This window comes from Pan paniscus, chromosome 6 (assembly GCF_029289425.2).
Source record: "Pan paniscus chromosome 6, NHGRI_mPanPan1-v2.0_pri, whole genome shotgun sequence".
Lineage (NCBI taxonomy): Eukaryota > Metazoa > Chordata > Mammalia > Primates > Hominidae > Pan > Pan paniscus.
In genome coordinates, this window is record NC_073255.2 from 119622529 (window position 1) to 119645000 (window position 22472).

At 55.4% G+C, this 22472-nt stretch overlaps 1 protein-coding gene across 3 annotated transcripts; it reads right to left on the reverse strand.

Moving 5' to 3' along the window:
* Positions 1 to 1328: 1328 nt before the first annotated feature.
* Positions 1329 to 17283, reverse strand: MYL10 (myosin light chain 10). Of its 3 annotated transcripts, XM_057302917.1 has the most exons (8): positions 17028 to 17283; positions 12169 to 12261; positions 11916 to 12017; positions 10988 to 11063; positions 10089 to 10193; positions 4218 to 4296; positions 1661 to 1709; positions 1329 to 1572 (listed from the first exon to the last, which is right to left on the reverse strand). In XM_057302917.1, the coding sequence occupies exons 1-8, from the start codon at positions 17103 to 17105 to the stop codon at positions 1474 to 1476; spliced, it is 681 nt and encodes a 226-aa protein (XP_057158900.1). In that variant the 5' UTR covers positions 17106 to 17283; the 3' UTR covers positions 1329 to 1473. The 3 variants fall into 3 exon arrangements, with proteins under 3 accessions (XP_057158900.1, XP_034820544.1, XP_063462386.1); XM_034964653.2 differs by lacking the exons at positions 11916 to 12017; positions 17028 to 17283 and having other exon boundaries at positions 1367 to 1572; positions 12169 to 12857; XM_063606316.1 differs by lacking the exons at positions 11916 to 12017; positions 17028 to 17283 and having other exon boundaries at positions 1367 to 1709; positions 12169 to 12857.
* Positions 17284 to 22472: the final 5189 nt, after the last annotated feature.

Consider the following 22472-nt stretch of genomic DNA (forward strand, 5'->3'; position numbering starts at 1 on the left):
GAGGTTGCAGTGAACCGAGATCACGCCACTACACTCCAGCCTGGGTGACAGAGTGAGACTGTCTAAAAAAAAAAAAAAAAAAAAGAAGGGGAGGGTTTTATGGTATGTGAATTGTATCTCAATAAAAAAGTTTTTTTTTAAGTATGCACTCTTTTGCCTCTTTTTCCATACAACATAGTATATATGAGCAATCAACCAAGCTGTTGTGTACATCAGTAGTTTGTTCTTATTGCCATGTGGTATTCCCATGTATGAGTGCCCTATCATTTATTTTTATTTATTTATTTATTTATTTATTTATTTATTTATTTATTTATTTATTTTTTCAGACAGGGTCTTGCTGTCGTCCAGGCTGGAGTGCAGTGGTGTGATCACAGCTCACTGCAGCCGCCAACTCCTGGGCTCAAGTGATCCTCCCACCTCAGCCTCCTGAATAGCTGGGACTATAGGCATGCGCCACCATGCCAGGCTAATTTTTAAATTTTTTTTTATTTGTAGAGATGGGGTCTTGCTATGTTGCCGGGACTGGTCTCAAACTCCTGGCGTCAAGCAATCCTCCTGCCTCGGCCTCCCAAAGCTCTGGGACTACAGGCCTGAGCCACTGTGCCCGGCTTCTTTTCAGATCTTTATGGCCATTTGGATATTATTCTTGTCGTCTACCTTTTTTGGGGTTATAATCTTTCTATTATAGATATGTAGGACTTTAAAAAAATACATCTTCTGGATATGAGATCTTGTCATGATCTATGTTGCCAGTATCTTTTCTCGTCCGGTGCCTTTTTGCATTCTTAATTGTATCCTTTGGTGAGCAGAAGTTTTTAATTTTGATGAAGTCCAACTTATCCACTTTTATGATCAGAGTTATGTGTGTCCCATTTAAGAAATCCTTACCTACCCCCTAAACATCCCTTGAAGCCACCCCTTCCCTTCTGACGTCTTCACCTCTAGCCAGCTCTTTGCAGCCAGTTTTCTCCCGTGCTTCTCCATTCTCCTCCCACCGATGTCCCCACCCCACTTTTTGCCCCCTCCTCTGCCTTCCTCACCGCAGTCAGCACCATCTCCTGCCCAGGGACAGTCCTGGCTCCTCTGAGAGTCCCTGGGACCAGCACAGCCTCTGGCATGCACTAGGTGCTTAATAAAAGCTCCATAAATGAAGGCAATATCCCGTGGCTTAGCAGGGAATTGTTAAAACTGTCAATTAGCTCTAAACACCAGCTCCTCGGGAACATTTACGCAGAGCCAGAGGAACAAAAAAGGTTTGGAAAAACCAACAAGATAGGAATGTTTCGTTTTCTCCCTCGCTGGAGCATTTACCGCACAAACTCAGACCTCGTTAGCATTATTTATTCTTGCTTTGTCCCCAACCGTAGGACAAGGGAAGCCTTTTTCCTGCAACCTCTGGCTGCAAGAGCTCCCTGTCACACCCCACAACAGTGTTTGCTGCCCCTGAATGTCGGGGAGACTTGTGATCCCCTAATCCTTCTCTTCACCGTGAGTGATGACGTAGCACAGGTTTCTGTAGTCCAGGTTGCCGCACACATCTGGGGGAAACGCTGCAAACATCTGCTTGACCTGAGAAGGAGCAGAGAGTCAGCCTGCACCAGGCCAAGTGGGGGCCAGAGCAGAGAATCCGCCGTGACCCACCAGAATCCCAGTTTACCTCCTCCTCACTGAAGCGGTCTGCCTGGGTCATAAGTTTTTCTTTGATGCTGTTCAAGGGAGAGACACAGTCATGTTCAGGGAACGGGATACCCAGCTTGAACATGCAGATCCCAGGGGTGATGAGGGGCAAGCGGGGGCAGGGGGACATCCTGGACCAGGAGGACATCAACCTGGGGCTGACCCTGCCAGCACCCCCGATGGCCAAGTAGCTTCTGAACCTCGGTTTTCTCCTCCATGAAGTGGGCTTTCCTCCCAGCATCAGGTAGGGACCAAAAGCAATGACCAGGGGACCCCACCATGGGGGCTACTCTGATTTCCCATCATGCACTATAATCAAGCTCTGGATCATTGAGGGGAGACACCTCAGGTCCCCCACCGCAGAGCCTCTTTTGCCTGATTCTGTACACACTCTTTCCTCCAGCTTGTGACGTTCACTGACACCTGCACAGTGTTTTAGAGACAAGATGCCTGTGCTCCGCCAAGGGTACAGGAAGGCCTGCCCAGGTCCGTGTCCTCCTGGGCCTGCAAGGGCCTGCCCCCTCAAACTTGGAGGGTCCTGCAGGGTTCTTAAGGGAGCTCAGTGGGCAGAGATGGGATCAGACGGCTGAGTGGGGCCTCGTCCACCCAGAGCGTCCTCTGGCACCGGCTGCGGCAGGCCTCGCTAAGGACCAATGCACATTTTCCATTATTTATGTTTCTGTGGGACAGTCACAGTTTCCAGCTCTCCAAGCCGGGGACTTTTCACAGACTCTGTTTCAACCAGAGCCTCCACCGTGGCCTGTCTGGCCTGCCTGGCCTGCAGCCACAGATCCAGGTCCCATATCCCAAGGCAGTGCCTTCAGTTCCCAAATTAGGTCCCCAAAGGGTCTTCCCAGCCTTGTCCTTGCACTGGTGAGAGAGAAAGTGGTTGACAGTAGAGGAAGGGCTCGGGGTTACTCCGGGGGCGCCTCTGATGCCTCCCCAGGTCCCCAGGATGGAGGTAGGAGCCACAGACCCCAAGGGAGGGGTGAAGGGGAGGACTGTGGACTGCAGCAACCCTCAGCATCCCCTCCCCATCCCAGGGGAGTATGTGACTCATGGTCTTGGAGTTGAGAATGTGTGAGACGGGACAGACCCTCTCCACCTCCACCCCTGCTGCGTCTGCCCTCTCCCTTTGAGATGCGAGAATCTCAAAACCAGCAAAACTAGCCTCAAAATGAAGGCTGGCAGCATTACAGTAATTGATCAGGAAGCCTGGGCCTGGGGAGGAATCTCACCTGCCCCAGGCCACCCTCAGGTCCAGCAAGGTTCTGAAGGGACTGCGTCGGCACAGCTCAGAGGTCAGCCCTGAATCTTGGGTCCTGGGAAGGCTGCCACTCCCCTGCCCACTCCTGCCTGCAATTCTTGGCTCTCTGTTCCCTTGCTGTCACTGGGTGGGGCACCCCTACCCTCATGATGGCAGCCCCGGTGCCTGCCAGACAGCTGCCTGCAGCCACTTCCCCTTCATGCATTCCAAGTGAGCTGGTCAATTTCCCCAATCCTTACTGCCCTCTTGCCCGAGGCGGTGCTGGCTACGATCTGGCTCAGTCCTCTCCCCAGACCCTGGATCCTACGGGCACTGGCCCCTGGCTCTTTGCTTATCTGTCCGCCCGACTCCGTCTCAACGGCCATGACCCTCCTGGGAGCTGCAACCCTCTCCTCTCCTTCTCCAGGCTGGCCTCCATGGTGTCCTTGCCTAACTCCTCCTCAGGTTCTCCCATGCTCCCAGGGCAGACGCAGGGTCCAGGGGCTAGGGTGTGAGCACCCCCCCAGAGGCCCCGCCTGCCGCTCTGTGCTCAGTCTCCCCTACACCACCTCCACCCGCACCCTCCAGCTGCAGCCAACTCTGAACAAACATGCACACGCCAAGCCCTGGCCCTCCAAGCTCTCTGTTCCCTCATCTAGAATGCTGTTCCCCCGCTAGCCTGGGCAACCTGCAGTCATCCTTCAAGATCTGCCTTTGCCCCCACACCCACCCCACTAGGAAGCTCTCCTGGAGTGACCCACCACTTCTTCTTTTTTTTTTTTTTTGAGACAGTCTCACTCTGTCGCCCAGTCTGGAGTGCAATGGCGTGATCTCGGCTCACTGCAACCTCCACTTCCTGGGTTCGAGCGATTCTCCTGCCTCAGCCACCAGAGTAGCTGGGACTACAGGCATGCACCACCATGCCTGGCTAATTTTTTTTTATTATTTTCAGTAGAGATGGGGTTTTGCTGTGTTGGCCAGGGTGGTCTCAAACTCCTGGTCTCAAGTGATCTGCCCACCTCGGCTTCCCAAAGTGCTGAGATTACAGGCGTGAGCCACCGTGCCCAGCCTGACCCACCATTTCTTATCCATTTCTACTTCCACGCACACATAGAGAAGGGGACACCAAGGTCCAGAGAGGGGAAGGGACATCAAGCGATATCACTGGGCTGGGCAGCGGCCCCCCAGCTCCTGGCTTCTGGGAGAGGAGACTGGGCGACCATCCACCCTGACCCCAGCCCAAAGCTGGCTTATTCCCCTGAGCATTTTGGGGGAGTCAGGGGAAACTTACACATCGGCCTTGACGAAACCTTTCCCTTCAGTGTCGAACACTTTGAAGGCGTGGAGAATGGTCTCCTCTGGGTCCGTGCCTATAAGCAGCACATACAGGGCAGGGAGAGAGGCAGGTGAAGAGGGCCCCACAGGGACAGGCATAAGGCTGGGCAGGGGCTGGGGCTGGGGGCAAGTCCCACGGCCCCTGCACAGAGGCACAGCTCTGGGGAACTTCTTCCCCAACTTTCACCGCACAGCGAGGGCCGAGCTCACTTGAAGCAAGAGCAAGGAGGGAAACAGGTAATTGTAATCATAGACAAGGGTACCACATATATATATTTTGTGAACAACCTGCGCAACTGTACACCGAGACCCTGATTGAGCATTTAATTTGTGCTTAACCCTTCCCTATTTTACAGATGGAAAAGCTGAGACCCAGAGAAGTTAAGTGACTTGCCCAGGGTCTCACAGCTGCATGACCAGTGGTCTGGGTGAGGGGGCATGACTCTGGGGCTCACATGTTACCCAAGCTGTGCACAAGAGGCCGTGGGTGGAGGAAAAAGAGTTCTGTACGTGGATGCCAAAAGGCTGGGGCTTGGGCAGTGTGGCATTGGAGGGGTCTGAGAGAGATTGTCCCGGCCAGAAGTGGGGCAGGTGGGCCAACAGGCCAAGGGAAGGGATTCAAGGGGGCAGAAGTGAAGCCAGAGAAGTTCTGCTTTTATCCCGGTCACAGCACAGCCTTGGGGAGAGATGTCATTAGAAGAAATGAATCTGATACCCACAATGGGATTGAATGTGCAGCCCCCACATTGCACCAATGGGAAACTGAAGCCCAGAGAGAGGAAGGGTCTTGCCCAAGGCTTCACGGGCTGCGTGAATGACAGCAGGTGACCTGGCCACCCTCGCCCGGTGCCCTTTCCCCTTCTGTCACCATGTCCCCCTTGTTCACTGTGGATGCGGGGGTGCCCCCTTCCTTTCTTCAGTGCTCAAATGTGTCATTGGTGAAAGGGGACAGAGATGGTGCTTGCTACCCACCTCATAGGAGCAGCTAAGATAACATACCATTCATGGTAAGGTTTTAACGAACATGGGTTGATCAGGGCTGCAAATACATCTGAGCGCTCTATGCCTGCAGCTTTAAGATTTTATCCCCTGGAGCTCTGAGAGCACCCATGGAGTAGATGTGGATATCTTGGTTTATCATAGAAAAAACAGGCTCAGAGACATTTCATTACTTGCCCAAGTCCCCACTGATAAGAGAAGGGAGGATTTAAACCCATCTCTGTGGACTCCAGAGTCCCCTGCTCCTTTTGTCACCCTGTGCTCTTGCCAGTCAGATTAGGTTAGCCAGGGCCATGTGCCTCCCTCATCAGACTAGGTCAGGGCCATTTGTTCCTCCACCATCATACTAAGTCAGGACCATCTGTGCCTCCCCCATTAGACTGGGTCATCGCCATCTGTTCCTCCTGCATCAGACTGGGTCAGGGCCATCTGTGCTTCCTCCATCAGATTAGATCAGGGCCTCATCTGTGCCTCCCCCATCAGACTGGGTCAGGGTCATCTGTGCCTCTCCCATCAAACTGGATCAGGGCCATCTGTGTCTCCCCGATCAGACTGGGTCAGGGCCATCTGTGCCTCTTCCATCAGACTGGATCAGGGCCTTCTGTGCCTCTCCCATCAGACTGGGTCAGAGCCAAGTGTGTTTCCCCCCTCAGCTTAGATCAGGGCCTCATCTGTTCCTCCCCCATTAGACTGGGTCAGGGCCATCTGTTCCTCCCCCATCACACCAGATCAAGGTCATCTGTGCCTCTCCCATCAGACTGGGTCAGGGCCATCTGTGCCTCCCCCATCAGACTAGGAGCTAGCCAGGACTGGGCAGTGTCTGAGTCTCTGGGCATCTCTGAAACTGGCACAGAGTGAAAAAACCTGGCACACACTGGCCTCGCTGGCCTGGGAACTCCTAGAGGGCAGAGCCATGGACTGCCTCTGGGCAGGGTGGCAGGGAGCTGGTGTGCCCAGCAGAGAGGCTCAGCCCAGGGTGCAGCGAGGGCAGGGCTCCAGGCCCTCACAGCCTGGCCAAGCAGGCAGGGGGTAGCAGGTGCCTCTAGGCGGGTGAGGGTTGAGTGACCAGAGCATCACGTGGGGCACCCATGTGGGATTTGCCTCCGAGGCCACAGCCTCCCAGGTTTCACTGATTAGTTGAAAATTCCCAGCATCTTTGAAGAGGCCTCACTGCTGGGGCAGGTTTGTGGCCGGCTCCAGCCTGTCCCCCTGCGGACAATGCACATGGACTTAGGCACCCAGCGCAGCCCTGCCACTCCCTGTTACCGTGGCTGGCAGTCCTCCCTTCTCTCCTCCCCAGAAAGAGCCTCTGTTCTTGAGACTGCAAACCTCATAAAATCTGCTATAGAGTGGCCACTTCCTCACATCATCGTTGGGAATCTCATGACACAGTCTCCTCTTCCCAATTAGCGGGGTGAGGCGGCGCCGGCCCCAGCACCCTGCCCTCCCGGCTCCTGTCCCCTCCCACCGGCCTCTCACGCAGTCTGGCCACGTCTGCACGACAGGCTCAGCCGGAGCCCCAGTCCCGGCGCCCCTGCAAAAATGAGAAAAAGCTGCAGCCCTGCAGCCCACACCAGGCCCTGGGTCACAGCTTCAGCTCAACCATGGACCGACACGAGCTTTTAGTCTCAATCTTCCCATCTGTGAAACAGGTTTGGGGCCCACTGTGAGCTGACAGAGTCCCCTCCCCTTCCCCTGAGCACTCTTGGAGGTCTCTCTAAACTCCTGCTCTGGCAGCAGGGCCCCTCGCCCATGCCCAACACCAGGGGCGGGAGGTGCTCACGGCCTCACCTCCTGGGCCCGGCCCTGGGCCGTCCACCCTGGCAGAACCACAGGCCACTTCCCCAGGCCCTCCCGCTGGCCTTTAACACGCCTCCTTCAGTTATGTGCCTCTGGATAAAAGAATCAGGCCTGTCTGCTTCCTTTGAAGTTGCTGGCTGGAGTCACACATGTCTTTCCCATAGAGCATTCTTCTCTCCCGGCCTCCTGGGCTTCTGAGCTCTTCCAGGAGGCGCACATGGTCCTGGGAATAGGCCCCGACAAGCTGCCTGGAGGTGGGCCCAGTGATGCTCCTGATTCGGCTACACAGCCCCAAGTTCAAAGCCTGCTCCAGATGAGCCTGCCCTCCCCAGCCCTGGGTTTCCTCATCTCTCGCACCCAGGCTGATGGCTGCCTTCCTTCTGGCTCTGGATCTGCCAGGACACGGTGCGTGGAGGCTGCTCTACCCCACAGCAGGTCACGACCCATGACAGTACTGATTTTTCACCCCATCAAACCTGTGATGTCAGGTCGGATCACCCTGTGGTGGACTGAATGCTGGCCCCTAAAAAGAGACGTCCACCAGAGGCCGGGCACGGTGGCTCACGCCTGTAATCCCAGCACTTTGGGAGGCCGAGGCGGGTGGATCACGAGGTCAGGAGATCGAGACCATCCTGGCTAACACAGTGAAACCCCATCTCCACTAAAAATACAAAAAAATTAGCCGAGCGTGGTGGCAGGCACCTGTAGCCCCAGTTACTTGGGAACCTAAGGCAGGAGAATGGCGTGAACCCGGGAGGCATAGCTTGCAGTAAGCCAAGATCACACCACTGCACTCCAGCCTGGGTGACAGAGCAAGACTCCGTCTCAAAAAAAAAAAAAAAGATATGTCCACCAGAGCCTGCAAATGTCACCTTATTTGGAAAAAAGGACTTTGCAGATGTAAGTTAAGCATCTTGAGATGCAGAGGTCATCTTAGATTATCCCAGTAGGACCTGAATCCGACGGCAGGTAGAGTCCAGGCGTGAGGGCTCATGCCTATAATCCCAGCAGTTTGGGAGGCGGATATGGGCGGATCACTTGAGGTCAGGAGTTCGAGACCAGCCTGGCCAATGTAGTGAAACGATATCTCTACTAAAAATACAAAAAAAATTAGCCGGGCATGGTGGCGGGTGCCTGTAATCCCAGCTTCTTGGGAGGCTGAAGCGTGAGAATCGCTTGAACCTTGGAGGCGGAGGTTGTCCTAAGCTGAGATGACGCCATTGTACTCCAGCCTGGGCAACAGAGTGAGACTCCATCTCAAAAACAAAACAAAATAAACAAAGAGGCAGGTGGAGGGAGGTTAAATAGAAGAGGGCGGGGCCATTGACGGCGAGGCTGAGATGGAAGAGGTAGAGCCACCAGAGGCTGGGAGAGACAAAGAACGGATTCTCCCCAAATCCTCTGCCAGATTTCGCACTTCTGGGCTTCAGGACTGTGAGAGAATACATGTCTGTTGTTTTGAGCCACCTGGTTTCACAGAATTTGTTACAGCGGGCTCAGAAAACTATTATAAGCCCATTTTACAGACCAAAAAACTGAGGCCAGAAAGCAGATAAATCTGTGCAAGGTCAACCTAGGAGTCAATGGAAGCCAGGGTCTGACCCTAGGCCTAGCCAAGGCAGGGGGTTCAAGGGAGGGGGCCTGGCAGGGGCAGCCTGAGTGTGCGGAGCTGACAGTGCTCACCTCCCAGGGACCACTGCCTGGGCTGACCCTTCCTTTTTTTTTTTTTTTTTTTTTTTGTAGTGGAGTCTGTCTCTGTCACCCAGGCTGGAGTGCAATGGCACCATCTCGGCTCACTGCAACCTCTGCCTCCCAGGTTCAAGCGATTCTCCTGCCTCAACCTCCCGAGCAGCTGGGATTACGGGCACCCACCACCATGCCCAGCTAATTTTTGTATTTTTACTAGAGACAGTGTTTCGCCATGTTAGTCAGGGTGGTCTCGACCTCCTGACCTCAGGTGATCCACCCACCTCGGCCTCCCAGAGTGCCGGGATTACAGGCATGAGCCACCGTGCCCGGCCTTGGCCCTTCCTTCTGACCACGGAACCCTCAAGCTCCAGGATGTCACTATGGGAGAGCTCCCCCGAGGCCAGGACGGAAAGGAGACACAGATGGCTCCAACCCTCCACCCCACGCCTAATGCTGTGTCTCGGGCGGGTACAGTGGTTAGAGCCAGGGTTTGGGGTTGAGGTTGCATCCCGGCCACTTTTTGCTGGAGCATCTGGGGCAGGGGTCGTGACTCCTCTGGATCTGAGTCTCTTCATTTGTGAATGAGGCTCCCCGATCCTTCCTCTGGGGGCTCCAGTGACCACAGAAAAAGACAAGGGGAGTAACTTGCCCTGCACAGGGGTCGACCACGGCATCTTTTGGAAACACCCTCCCTCCGGCACCCTCTGCCTATCCCCCCAGCCCCATGTGCACAGCGGGTAAAAGGAGCTCACAGGTAGGAAGGTAGGGAGGCAGCATGGCTGGGGGCAGTGGGATGGGTGGGCAAAGGGGTTAAAGGCAGTGTTTAGTTTTTATGGTTGTTGTTGTTGTTGAGACAGGGCCTTGCTCTGTCACCCAGGCTGGAGTGCAGTGGTGCGATCTCGGCTCACTGCAACCTTCACCTCCCAGGCTCAAGTGATCCTCCCACCTCAGCCTCCAAAGTAGCTGGGACTACAGGCATGTGTCACCATGTCTGGCTAATTTTTGTATTAGTAGAGATGAAGTTTCATTATATCACCCAGGCTGGTCTCAAACTCCTGGACTCAAGCAAACCGCCCGCCTCAGTCTCCCTAAGTGCTGGGATTACAGGCGTGAGCCACCATGCCTGGCCAAGGCAGGGGTCTTTATAGTTACCCCAGTCTGCGGTGAAGAGAGGGAAACCGAGGCAGGGCCCCTGAAGGTGCGTGCACCTGGGGGCTGGTGTCTGGGGCCACATCATGCTCCCACCTGTGGTGTGTATGTGTGTCAGGCCCCTGCCTTCCTACATCCGTCCCCCTGCCATTCCCTGCTGTCCCCCCAGGACTCCAGGAGCCTGGCTCACCCTTCAGCTTCTCCCCAAACATGGTCAGGAACACAGTGAAGTTGATGGGTCCGGGGGCCTCCTTCACCATGGCCTCCAGTTCCTCGTTCTTGACATTGATGCGGCCTGTGGGAGGTGAGAGGTGGGGGCAGGGAGGATAAGAGAGATCAGAGCTTGGGCCTCGGAGGATCCCACAAAGCCTCCCCACTCAGCTGCTCCACGTGCCCCCCACTCAGCCCTAAGGCCCTGCCACCTTTTTGGGGGACTCTTTAGGGGGCATTTGGGCCACAGTCAGCTTCCGGCTGCCCCCAGCCTCATGAGAAGGGAGCAAGTCACTCTCATCCCCATTTTACAGGTGAAGAAACTGAGGCCCAAGAAGCTGCAGCTGAGGTGCACGGGGGCTGCAGGCTTAGGGTTCCTGTGCCCCAGGAGGGGATCAGTGGATGCCTGGATGCTAGGATTCCCTGTGGTTCCAGGGGACACTCAGATTCCCAGGGGATCAGGGCCTGGTTACGTCCATTCTGCCACCTAAACCCTGCATAGGCGACTTCAGGCTCTTCCCTGGGGCCTTAGAGGGATCAGAAACCTCAACCTGGGAGTTGGGTCTTTCCCTCCGACTCAGCTTCTCCCCTGCTTTCCTGGCCCCTCCCCACACCCAGGGTCCCCTACACCAGGCCCAGTCCCAGGCCCATGCTGCTGCTACTCCTGTCCCTGAAGTGTTTTCCCCTTCCCTGGCCGAATCCTTCTCCAACCCCCCAGGAAGGTCCCCCCCTGACTTTCCAGACAGTGGCTGCCTTTACCCTGTGCTCCCCAGCACAGGAGCCTCTCACGCTCACCGCGAGCCCTGCCCTGCTGGCCCCAGCCGCCCACTCTCTCCGGCTGGCCTGGCCCTAATCTCCCCCGGCTGCTGGCTTACCCACCCAGCGCGGCAAAGGTGTCCCTCAAGTCCTCTTTGTCAATGAAGCCATCGCGGTTCTGGTCCATGATGGTGAAAGCCTGGCAGAGACACAGGTGCTAAGTAGTCACCCGCCCTTCCAAGCCCGGCCACCTCCCCCAGGGACCGCCCTCCTGCCGACTGCTGCCCAAGGAGCCTTGGGGCAGGTCCCTCTGGCAGCCCAGCTGGGATGGGCTCCATCCCCAACCCCTCATTTCAGGCTCACAGCAACTCCAGTTTGCAGACAGGGAAACTGAGGCTCAGAGAGAGAAAAGCCTGGCCCGAGGTCACACAGCAAGCACAGGGTCAGGTACAGAGAGACAAAGAGGCTGCCTGAGGGCAACAGGTCACACACCCAGGCTCTGGGCCATGGCCATGGTGGCCTCAAAAAATAATGTCATTGGCCAGGCATGGTGGCTCATGCCTGCAGTCCCAGCAATTTGGGAGGCAGAGGCAGGAGGATTGCTTGAGGTCAGGAGTTTGAGACAAGCCTGGGCGAAATAATGAGACCCTGTCTCTACAAAACATTAAAAAATTAGCCAGGCATGGTGATGAATGCCTGTAGTTTCAGCTACTCAGGAGGCTGAGGTGGGAGGATGGCTTGAGCCCAGGAATTTGAGGCTGCAGGGAGCATTGACTGCAACACTGTACTCCAGCCTGGGTAACAGAGCAAGACCCTGTCTCAAAAAAAAAAAAAAAAAAAAAAAAAAAACCTAATCATTTAAAAATGTAGTAATGGGCGCTGGGCACTGTGGCTCACGTCTGTAATCCCAGCACTTTGGGAGGCCGAGGAGGGTGGATCACCTGAGGTCAGGAGTTCCAGACCAGCCTGGCCAACATGGCAAAACCCCATCTCTACTAAAAATTCAAAAAATTAGCTGGGCATGGTGGTGCGTGCCTGCAATCCCAGCTACTTGGGAGGCTGAGGCAGGAGAATTGCTCGAACCCGTGAGGCAGAGGTTGCAGTGAGCCGAGATCATGCCATTGCGCTCCAGCCTGGGCGACAGAGCCAGACTCTGTCAAACAAACAAAATAATAATAATAATAATAGTAATAATGACATCTTCAGCCCCTCGAGACTGAGGACTGAGCCTCTGCCCAGCTCCTTGAGCAACTGGCATGCATTCCAAGAATCCTCATAACAGCCCCATGGGGCAGCAGACCAACCTCTTTAAACTCCTGGATCTGGGACTGATCAAACATGGAGAAGACGTTGGAGCTGGCGGTGCCTTCTGCTCTTTTCCGAGCTCTTCTCGGTGCCTGCGAGGTACCAGACAAGGCCTTGCAGCGGCCCCTGCCTCGAGGGTCAGCCCCCACCCCCTGTCTCACCTCCCAGGGCATCACGGTCCAGAATGACACCGCTCTGCCCTTCCCGGTGCCTACAGCAGACAGACAAGGCTACCCCTGAAGCCTTGCAGGTAATCAGGACGTTTTCCCAGCCCATGGCAAGAAGCCTGCACGGCGTGCACCCCCACAGAGCTGGACAGCTGCTTCCTGGCCCTGTCCCCTGGGCTCCGGAAGGTGGGCGGCCGGCGCCCGTGCTGCAGAACAGAGGCGGGCATCTCTTCCTTCAGCCTCCCCATCTCTACCCCGGCATCCTCCACTACAGCTGGAATCTGACCTTATCGCCAGCTGCTAAAAACCTTCTTCGTGTTCTCAGGAGAACAACTGAGCTCTTAGCCCCACCACAGGATCTGCCTGTTGCCCTGTCCCAGAGCTGCTACTCCCTCTCACCCAGGCCCTCTACTCTGTCCCAGAGCTGCCTTCCCTCCCGGCGTTTGCCCCTGCCTGGAATGAGTTGCTCTGTTGGAATTCCCTGCTTGGAATGCCTTCCCTGGAGAATCTATCTAGAGACTCCTACCCATCCTGCAGGCTCAGCTCCCTGTCACCTCCTCCGAGAAGCCTTCCCTGACCCCAGGCCATTCTCCCCTCCCCACATGGCTCCACTGTGGACTGTCACCCCCACAGCATGTATCACACTGTCCTGACATATCTGTGCATCTGTGTCCTCGACTAAGTGGACACCTCAGGGGTAAAACCCACTTTGCCCTATCTCTGATCTCTCCTGTCCCCACCCTGAACCTGGCTCAAAGTGGGGATCAGCCAGTGCTTGGAAATAGCTGCCCAGAACTCAGGGCCAACCCACGCAGCAGGCAAAGCAGGAGGCCACCCACGTTGAGTAGTTAGATGGTCTCTGGCCAGCCTTCCTGCCTCTGTGATGTCAGGGTGTCTGGAAGTCCACCATTGGGCATTTGCTGAAAGCCCTAGGTCCCCAAGACCCTCAAGAGTCCTGTTCCTGGGCAGCCATCCTTACAGCCCCCAGGGGCACTGTGAGCCCCAGAATGGGCTCTTGATGGGGGAAAAGAATTGCTGGATTCCAGAGGGGGAGGTGGACGGGATGGCACAGAAATGGGTTCCCACCACCAGCTCCTGTCTCCGTCACAACCTGTACCACCCTCTCCTGCCAAGCCCTTGTCTACCCGCCCCCACCAGAGCAGAGGAGTCCCCTCATCCCCTGCTCCCCTCCCCCAACGCCTGTGTGGTCTCCCCTGCCCCCAGCTCACTGCTGTCCCCACCCCCGCCCAGGAGCCCGCGTCGTCGAGGGCGGGGGCAGAAGCGCCAGCTGACTTATAATTAGCTTTTACTGGGTGCTTTGTCTCTCCTAATCCTTTGAAAGGGGGCTGCCAGGGCGGCCGGGACGTTATGATGCTGTAAAACCTCTGTAATATTTATAAATCCTTTCAGACATCATAAAGAAAAGAACTTCCCCGCAGAGTTCATCTCACATAATTACATATACATTTCCTCCGATTAATAAAAAATGATCACTTCCGTCTGTGGGAGGTTCTGCCCTTTCTCTGGCAGACCTGGCTGTGGCCTCGGCGTCCTCAGTCCCTGCCCCCCACGCCCCCAGCCTCTCATGATCCCCCTGGTTACACCCCCACCCTACACTGTCCCAGAGCTTCACGAGGGAGGGAGAGATCATTTTCTTTATAGCACAAGAGTCCTAAACCCTAGGGTCTTTGCAGCCCAGCTGTCTTGAAAATTCCTTTTGAGAATGGGCCCCTGAAAAATAAAATTCCCCTGAAAGGAACATCTCAGGGAAGAAGGGGGGTCACCCGGATCTGGGTTCAAAGCCTGGCTTGGCTGCTTCCAGCCTCTGTGATGTTACGAAATTCCTTGTCTTCTCTGAGCCTGTTTCCCCATTTATAAAACCTAGAGCAGGTCGACCTCAAAGCATCAGGACATGTATTAGACACCTACGGACCTCCAGGCAGGTCCATCCTGGGGACCCAGGGCTGAATCAGGCCCCGTCTTGGTCCCCAAGAAGATCACAGTCCCGCTGGAGACAGGCAGTCCATAGAGGCTGACTCGGAGGAGGGACAAGCGCTGAGAAGACGAGACAGAGAAGCCCCTAGGCCCTCGGGCAGTCGGGAGGTGACAAGCCGAGGCTGACAGCCAAGTCAGAGCTCTGTGCCGAGAGGGACTAACTAATGAGGCAGGTGAGACACAGGCACAGAGGGACAGCCAGATTGATACCCCGCAGGGAGTCCCCAGGGGCAGGAACCCAGAGCAAGCCCTGCGTCACATGAGGTGCACAGGCAAAGGTGAACAGGGGGACCTCGGAGCTCCAGAGGTGCCACGCTGCTCGGAATACTGACCCCCGGCCCTCCCAGGGGGCCCCTGCCCTCAGAGCCACTGCCCCTGTGAAGCCCCCAGGCCCTGCCCACCTCGTCTCTCTCCACCCTCCTCTTCCTCATTCCCCAGCAGTCCCCACAAAGTCCAGGAAAGCAGAGGCTCAAATCAGGACCCATGTGGAGAGGAGTCCCGAGTGGGGCAGGTCCAGGCATGGCATCAAGAGGGAAGAGCAGGTCAGACCAGGGACAACATCAGATTAAGGTCAGGAAGGTCAGTGAGAGGCAGGGTGAATTCAGGCAGGAGGTGAAGGTCAGAATCACACACAGAGTCAAGGCCACAGAACAAGGTCAAAGTTGAGAAATGAGGCTGGGCGCTGTCTCACGCCTGTAATCCCAGCACTTCGGGAGGCCGAAGCGGGTGAATCACTTGAGGTCAGGAGTTTGAGACCAACCTGGACAACATGGTGAAACCCTGTCTCTACCAAAAATACAAAAAAAAAAAAATAGCCGTGTGTGGTGGCGGGCTCCTGTAATCCCAGTTACTCGGGAGGCTGAGACAGGAACCTCACTCGAAGCCAGGAGGTGGAGGTTGCAGTGAGCCGAGATCGAGCCACCGCACTCCAACCTGGGCAACAGAGTGAGATTCTGTCTAAAAAAGAAAAGGAATTGCGGAATGAGGTCAGGGGCAGGGGCAGGGGCAGGGGTGGGAGGGAGGGGACTGCAGTGCTGAAGCCAAAGACACAACAGCCACAGGCCTGAGCTCCCCAGGGAGGAGGTGGAGGTGAGAGGAAGGTAGCCGTGGCAGAGCAGAACAACCCCAGCCTACCATGGTCTGGAGAGCTCCCTGGAACTGCAGTTGGCCTGGGGATACCTCAGAGATGGCCCTTAAATAGTGGTCCTCCCAGGGCCCCTGGCATGCACCGGGCCCAGTGTGGAAGGTGATCCATGACAGGATGGGGACCTCCCTGCCAGGCACCTGCCTTGGGCCATTCAGAGTGGATAGGGTTCGGGGGAATCTGTGGGCAAATACCACGGACGCAGGGACTGCCTAAGCCTCCAGGATCTCCGAGAGCCCTGGGCCAACTGTTTTCTCTAGAGCCAAGGGACCAAGACCCAGGAAGGGGCATTTGGCCAAGGACACAGAGTAAGTTGAGGCTGGCAACCCCAATGGGAAGACTTGGCCTTGAGCCGTCAGGGAGTGTTGCCCAGGGTGGGGCCACCCATGCTGGCTGGGACCCACTCAGACTGCAGTGTGGCCGGACCTCTGGAGCCGTGGGACTCTGGGTGGGACATCACCCTCTAGGAGGCTCAGCCATCTCATAGGAATAGGGGGGAGTGTATGAAACCCCCGGTCTGCTTATGGAGAGAGTTTCTGCACCGACCTGGCCCTCGGGGGCCCCTTCTACCAATATGCCTATTATCAGGGTGTCCATTAAGCACCCCCAGGCCAGGGGACCCCCTCAGGGCACTGAAATGCTCAATGAACAGAGAAAGCAGCAGGACAAATAAAAGAAAAATGGGGTGGGCGCGGTGGCTCACGCCTGTAATCCCAGAGCTTTCGGAGGCCAAGAGGGAAGGATCGCTTCAGGCCAGGAGTTCAAGACCAGCCTGGGCAACATAGTGAGACCCCCATCTCTACAAAATATCAAAAAAATTAGCCGAGCATGGTGGTGTGCTCTTGTAGTCCCACCTACTCAGGAGGCTGAGGCAGGAGGATTGCTTGAGTCCAGGAGTTTGAGGCTGCAGTGATCTATGATTGTGCCACTGCACTCCAGCCTGGGCGACAGAGTGAGATATTGTCTCTTAAAAAAAAGAAAACAGAAAACTGGAGGTGACTCTGATGAGGAAGAACTGAAAAATGAGACCTCCATTCCACCCTGGCCTCACACACACACATCCATCCCCACCAGGCCTGGCCCAGCCCAAGAATTCTCTAGTAGATCTGCCAAACAGAGCCCACACCTGCCCTGGAAAGCCCCTCCTGTGTCTAGTGCAGCCCCAGCAGCCCCAGCTCGGCCTCAGAGGCTGCCACTGTCCATCTGGGGCCCGCCATATCTGAACAGCTGCCAGGGCCGGCAGTGCTGGGTTCAGGCAGTGAGCCCACGGGTCTCCAGGGGCTGGAGAGCTTAACTGTCCCTGGAGCTGGCCTCAGGCCTTCAGCCCCGGGTACAGCTGATCCCCTGCCTTTGGGGAAGGGAGTATCATAATAATAATAAGAAGAGCAGCTAATATACAACACAGAAGGTCAGGCCATGTCTTAAAACACGTGTCCTCACATTCAATCCATATCCCATTTTCCAGATGAGGAAACTGAGGCACACATGGGTTAAGTCACTCACCCAAGGCAGATAAGAAGTGGGGCCAGAGGCCAGGCACAGTGGCTCATACCTGTAATCCCAGCACTTTGGGAGGCCGAGGAGGGAGGATCACTTGAGGCCAGGAGTTTGAGACCAGCCTAAGCAACATGGTGAAACTCTGTTTCTACAAAAAAAATTTTTTTAATTAAAAAATTAGTCAGGCATAGTGGTGAAGCGAAAAAGTTCCCTTATCCCGTTCATAGGGCATGCGATGGGGGTGTGGCTCGCTTCTTCCGTGCCCAGCTGCTCAAACCTCTAGGGGGACCATGCAGACAGGCAGGCTATGGGGCTCCGACCCCACGGCAGTGTCTAGGGGTGGATGCTTACAGCTCCTGAAGCCCCAGTGGGCGTGTGTTACAGGATGCTCTTTTACTTTTGCCATCTGTAGGTGGCTTGTGTTCATCAGCTCAGTTAGACCCTCTGCCTTATTGCAAGGACAAAGGGCTTTTTGTATCCTGGGGTTCTTGCCTTGGTGTACTGTGAAAATTGAATCACATGTGGGCTTGGAGAATGAGTGCGAGGTTTTATTGAGTGGTGGAAGTAGCTCTCAGCAGATGATGGGGAGCCAGAAGGCGGATGAAGTGGGAAGGTGATTTTCCTCTGAAGTCAAGGTGCTCAGCAGCCAGACTCTCCTCCGAACATCCCCAGCCAAATTCCCCTGGGCATTTGTGTTATTCAGCCAGTCGATGGCCTGCCAGCATCTGCCAGTGCTGTCGGTGTGCTCTTCCGATCCTCTGCTCCTCTTGATGTCCAGCCACCTGTGTGTGTACCCACTGGGGTCTCAGGGTTTTCATAGGCACAGGATGGGTGGGGGGCGGGGGGCGTGGTGGGCCAGGGTGGTCTTGGAAAATGCGACATTTGGGCATATAAACAGGAGTGCCTGTCCTCACCTAGGTCCGTGGGCACAGGCCCAAGGGTGGAGCCCTTGCCAGGGACCCTGCCTTTCTCCTCTCAGCACTTCCCTGTCCCCCCTCCTGTATCAGTGGCACATGCCTGCAGGCCCAGCTACTTAGGAGGCTGAGGTGGGAGGATCACATGAGCCCAGGAGGTTGAGGCTTCAGTGAGCTGTGATTGCACCACTGCACTCCAGCCTGGACAACAGATCAAGGTCTCATTTCTAAAACAACAAAAAAAAAAAAGAGAGAGAGAGAGGGAGGGCCAGGACAAGAGCCCCTCTTTCTAGTGTTTCCAGAAGGAAGCTTCGAAAAGGTTCTGCTCATCCAAACTCTCCCCTCCTCCTGCTCCCTCCCAGTCATCCCTGACTACAGCTATTTCTGATGTCCCTAAACTCCTGTGACTGAGTCCTCCTCCCAGAGCTGGGGCCAGGTCCAGCCACGATGCTGTGCAGCCCGCTTTCTGCAGCAGGAAACCGTGTGCCTCAGTTTCCCCGACAGGGCTGCTCTCCTGGTGTCCTGGCGTTCCTCTCCAGGGAGAAAAACCACACGTTCCACAGGTGTTCAGCAAGCCAGGGGGAAAGGAGAACCCAGCTCTGGGGACGGGAGCCTGGATTCCAGTCCCAGCCACCTGGACCTGCTGCAGAAGGGGGCCTGTGTGACCGCGACAGTGGCTAGGGTGCAGGCTTTCCATGCCCGGTCTGTGAGCCTGGCCCTGGGGCCTCCTGGCTCTGGGCTTACAGAGTGGGTAGCAGACCTATAACTCCTGCTTCCTGCCTCTGGCTTCCTGCTGCCCTGAGGCCTCTGCAAGCAAGGGCTCTTGCCTCCGGGGAGCACGCCCAGGACTGTGGCAGGGGCTCCCAAAGGCCGGGGACAGGCCTGAGCAAGCGGAGAGCCCCCCCGCCTGCCCGGAGGAGGGGAAGTGGCGCTGGTGAATCACATCGGGCTTACAAATTAGTCTGAGTGGATTTCCTCCCCTGGCCTCCTCCTTCATAGGACCGGAGGCAGGAAGAACCGGTGAGAAATCTGGTAGAGACGTGAAAACCCCGGGGGTGAGATGGTTGGGAGATGTTTGTTCCTGGGGGGCGGGAAGTGTGAGGGTGCAGTGGCCTTGAGAAGGGGGAGCCGTGAGTTCTGCACCCACAGTGGGACCCTCAGTTTTCCCCATCTGAGAAATGGTGCCAGCAGCCAGGACCCCTTGAGGCTGCCATCGGGAAGCTTAGTGCCATTGGAAGGAGGTGGGCTTTGGGGTCATCGGCCTGGGGTTTGGAGGGCAGAGCCTTCCCCTGTCCCCCTTTCCCCCTGTGTAGATGGAGTCCTTGACAGAACTTGCAGCCTCTCCAAGCTGCAGCCCCCTCACCCAGGTGACACTGCAATGAGTCAGTTGTCGTGACTGGGTCGCACTGTTTGACTCAACTGACCACAGGGCCAGGGCCAGTTCTTGGGGTCAGAGACACTCTGAGGGGTCTCTGCTCCCAGCCAGGGGACCCTGGAGAGCAAGTGTCCTCTGGAACTGGAATTCCAGGTCTGCCTGGGGTTGAGTCAGAGAATACTTAGCACTCTCGGTTTCCAGAGGTAACTGAGGTCCTGGGAGTGGCCAAGCCAGGAAGGGAGCTTGGAACGAGCCCAGCTGCCTGGCAGGGGGACAGCTGTTCCCCAGACAACACTGGAACAAGCAGGGGAGATGCCTTCCCCTTTCAACCCTCACCCCTAACCTCTCACCTCTAACTCCTCAGGGTCAGCAGGCTGTCCCTGTCCCCCAGCCCCACAGCCCTTGACCCCTTCCCTGGCCAGCCACCACCCTGACCTTGGCTGTTCTGCAAATTCTTCCCGAAATCTCCTTCCTCCAAGCCTTTGGCCACATCGTATGTTTCCCTACTCATCACGATCAGTCTCCAGCCTGCTTTAGAACACCTCTCGGACGGCCGTGGTGGCTCCCGCCTGTAATCCCAGAACTTTAGGAGGCCAAAGTGGGCGGATCGCCTGAGTTCAGGAGGTCGAGACCAGCCTGGACAACACGGCAAAACCCTGTCTCTACTAAAAGTACAAAAATTAGCCAGGCGTGGTGGTGTGCGTCTGTAATCCCAGCTACTCGGGAGGCCGAGGCAGGAGAATCGCTTGAACCTGGGAGGTGGAAGTTGCAGTGAGCTGAGATAGCACCACTGCACTCTAGCCTGGGTGACAGAGTGAGACTGTGTCTCAAAAGAAAACACAAAAAACAAAAAACAACAAAAACAAAAGGAAGCCAACAGTGCTGCCTTCAGTCTGTGGCTGAAGGCCCAAGAGCTCCTGGCAAACCACTGGTTTAAGTTCAAGAGTTCAAAAGCTGAAGAACTTGGAGTCTGATGTTCGAGGGCAGGAAGCTTCCAGCACAGAAGATGAAGGCTGGAAGACTCAGTGAGTCTTCTTATTCCACTTTCTTCTTTCTGCTTTATTCTGGCCTCACTGGCTGATTAGATGCTGCCCACACAGATTAAGGGTGGGTCTGCTTCTCTCAGTCCACCGACTCAAATGTTAATTTCCTCTACCAACACCCTCACAGACATACCCAGAAACAATACTTTGCATCCTTCAATCCAATCAAGTTGATACTTAATATTAGCCATCACACCTACCTACTGAATTTGAGAGCCTAGGCCACTTTCTGACCTTCCCTGAGCAATCCCAGGCTGCCGTAAAAAATGCCTGCAAATTCTTTGACACTTTTTCCATGGAGAGGCGGGATCTATACCATCATTCCTTGCCAACAGGCAGGCTTTTGTGACTGCTTTGACCAAGAAAGTAGGGTAGAAGTGTCACTATGTGACTTCTGAGGTTAAGTCACAAAAAGCCATGGAGCTTCTACCTTATTTGCTGGGACTTTGTGCTGAAGCCCTGAGTCACTCTATGACGAGTCTGACTACCATGAGGCGGCCATGTTGTAGGGAAGACCAAGTCATACGAAGAGGCCCCGTGTCTGTACTCCAGTCAGCAGTCCCTGCCTTTGAGTCATCATCCGAGCCTCCCAGACAACAAACGTGTGAATGACCAGTCTTCAAGTGATTCTGGCACCAGCCATGGAGTCATCCCCATCCTTAGAGTCCCCCGAGCTGAGGCCCTAGACATTATGACAAGCTACCCTCACCATCCCTTTTCTGAATTTCTGATCCATAAGAACTCCTGAGCACACTGCTATGCTTTGGGGTGTTTTTTTGTTTTTTGTTTTTCTTTGAGATAGAGTCTCTCTGTTGCCCAGGCTGGAGTATAGTGGTGTGATCTCAGCTCACTGCAACCTCCACCTCCTGGGTTTAAGCGATTCTTCTGCCTCAGCCTCCCAAGTAGCTGGGATTACAGGCGCCCAACACCACGCCCAGCTAATTTTTGTATTTTTAGTAGAGACTGGTTTCACCATGTTGGCCAGGCTGGCCTCGAAGTCCTGACCACAAGTGATCTGTCCACTTCGGCCTCCCAAACTGCTGGGATTACAGACATGAGCCACCATGCGCTGTGCTTTGGGGTGATTCTTTACAAAATATCATAATAACCATCACAGTGAGATTTAAATGTGATCTGTAGGGGGACAGGCTACACAGCCATAGTCTACTCCTCAGGGCTCTGGGGAAGATGAGAGCATGAATTTGAAATCAGATGAAAGTGACTTCAAGTCCTGCTGGACCACTTGCTCTGTGACCTCACCCACATCACTGAATTTCCCAGAATCCTCAGCTTCTCCACCTGTCACATGGAATCAGTTTTCACTTGGCAAGTTTGTTACATGCCTGGCGCTTGTAGATTGCGGCTACCAATCCTGTCTGGTTATTGGCAGAGGACATGCTGCCCGTGACAAGACACTGAGCCAAGAGATGCCTCTATTGGGCTTCCAGAACATGCTTCCTGTGCCAAGGCTCCAGTGTCCTTAGTGGAAGAGAGACGCCCTCACGGCCTGCCCTTTCTGGCCTGGCCAGGGCAGCATGACTCATTGGATGACCCCTCGCCCCATCCCAAATGTCACAGCCCTGCACCATGGCTTCCCTTAGACCCTGTGGCCCAAGGACAGACAGTAGGCTGGGTCCACAGGAAACACCCAAAGCCACAGAATGCCATTTGCCCATTCCCCCATCTGTATCTCCTTTACCCATCTCTGTCACATATTGAGAAAATGGCTCCAGATTGGGGGTGCACACAGCCCCTGAGCTCCTGCAGCCATCAAGGCTCCTGACAGGCTGGAGCCGACCGAGAACTAGAGGCCGGCTCAGGCCAGAGCAGCCACACATAGCATTTCAGACAGACCCTGACTCAGGGCCAGTTCGCCTCTTTCTCCCTTACGCCAGAGGAAATAGCCTTGCATGTCCATCAACTCTCTCATTGCCAGGTGGGATGCCTGAGATGTTGACAGAGACGGTGGGCTGTCTTTTCCGAAAGCCCCTGGTGTCCCCTCCTCCCCAGCTCCCATCCCATCTGGAGCCTTCTTCCAGCTGGAGGTCACTTAGAAAAGACAAAGAAACCTTTAAACTAAGAATGCCTCCTGGAATGCCTCTTGCCTGTTTTATAGCTGCAGCTCAGCGGGCTGGTGAATGTGCTCTCTCGCCCATAGAAGCTCAAGA

Bases quoted from the DNA above. Each gene is read 5' to 3' on its own strand.
- MYL10 (XM_057302917.1), bottom strand. From the start codon at position 17,105: ATGTTGCTTAGGCTGGTCTCAAACTCCTGGCCTCAAGTGATCCTCCCT. The intron at 10,194-10,987 runs GTGGGTAAGCCA...CACCTCCCACAG, and splicing joins GGACACCTTTGCCGCGCTGG to GCCGCATCAATGTCAAGAAC. The intron at 1,710-4,217 runs GTAAGTTTCCCC...TCCCTTGAACAG, and splicing joins GGTTTCGTCAAGGCCGATGT to CATCAAAGAAAAACTTATGA.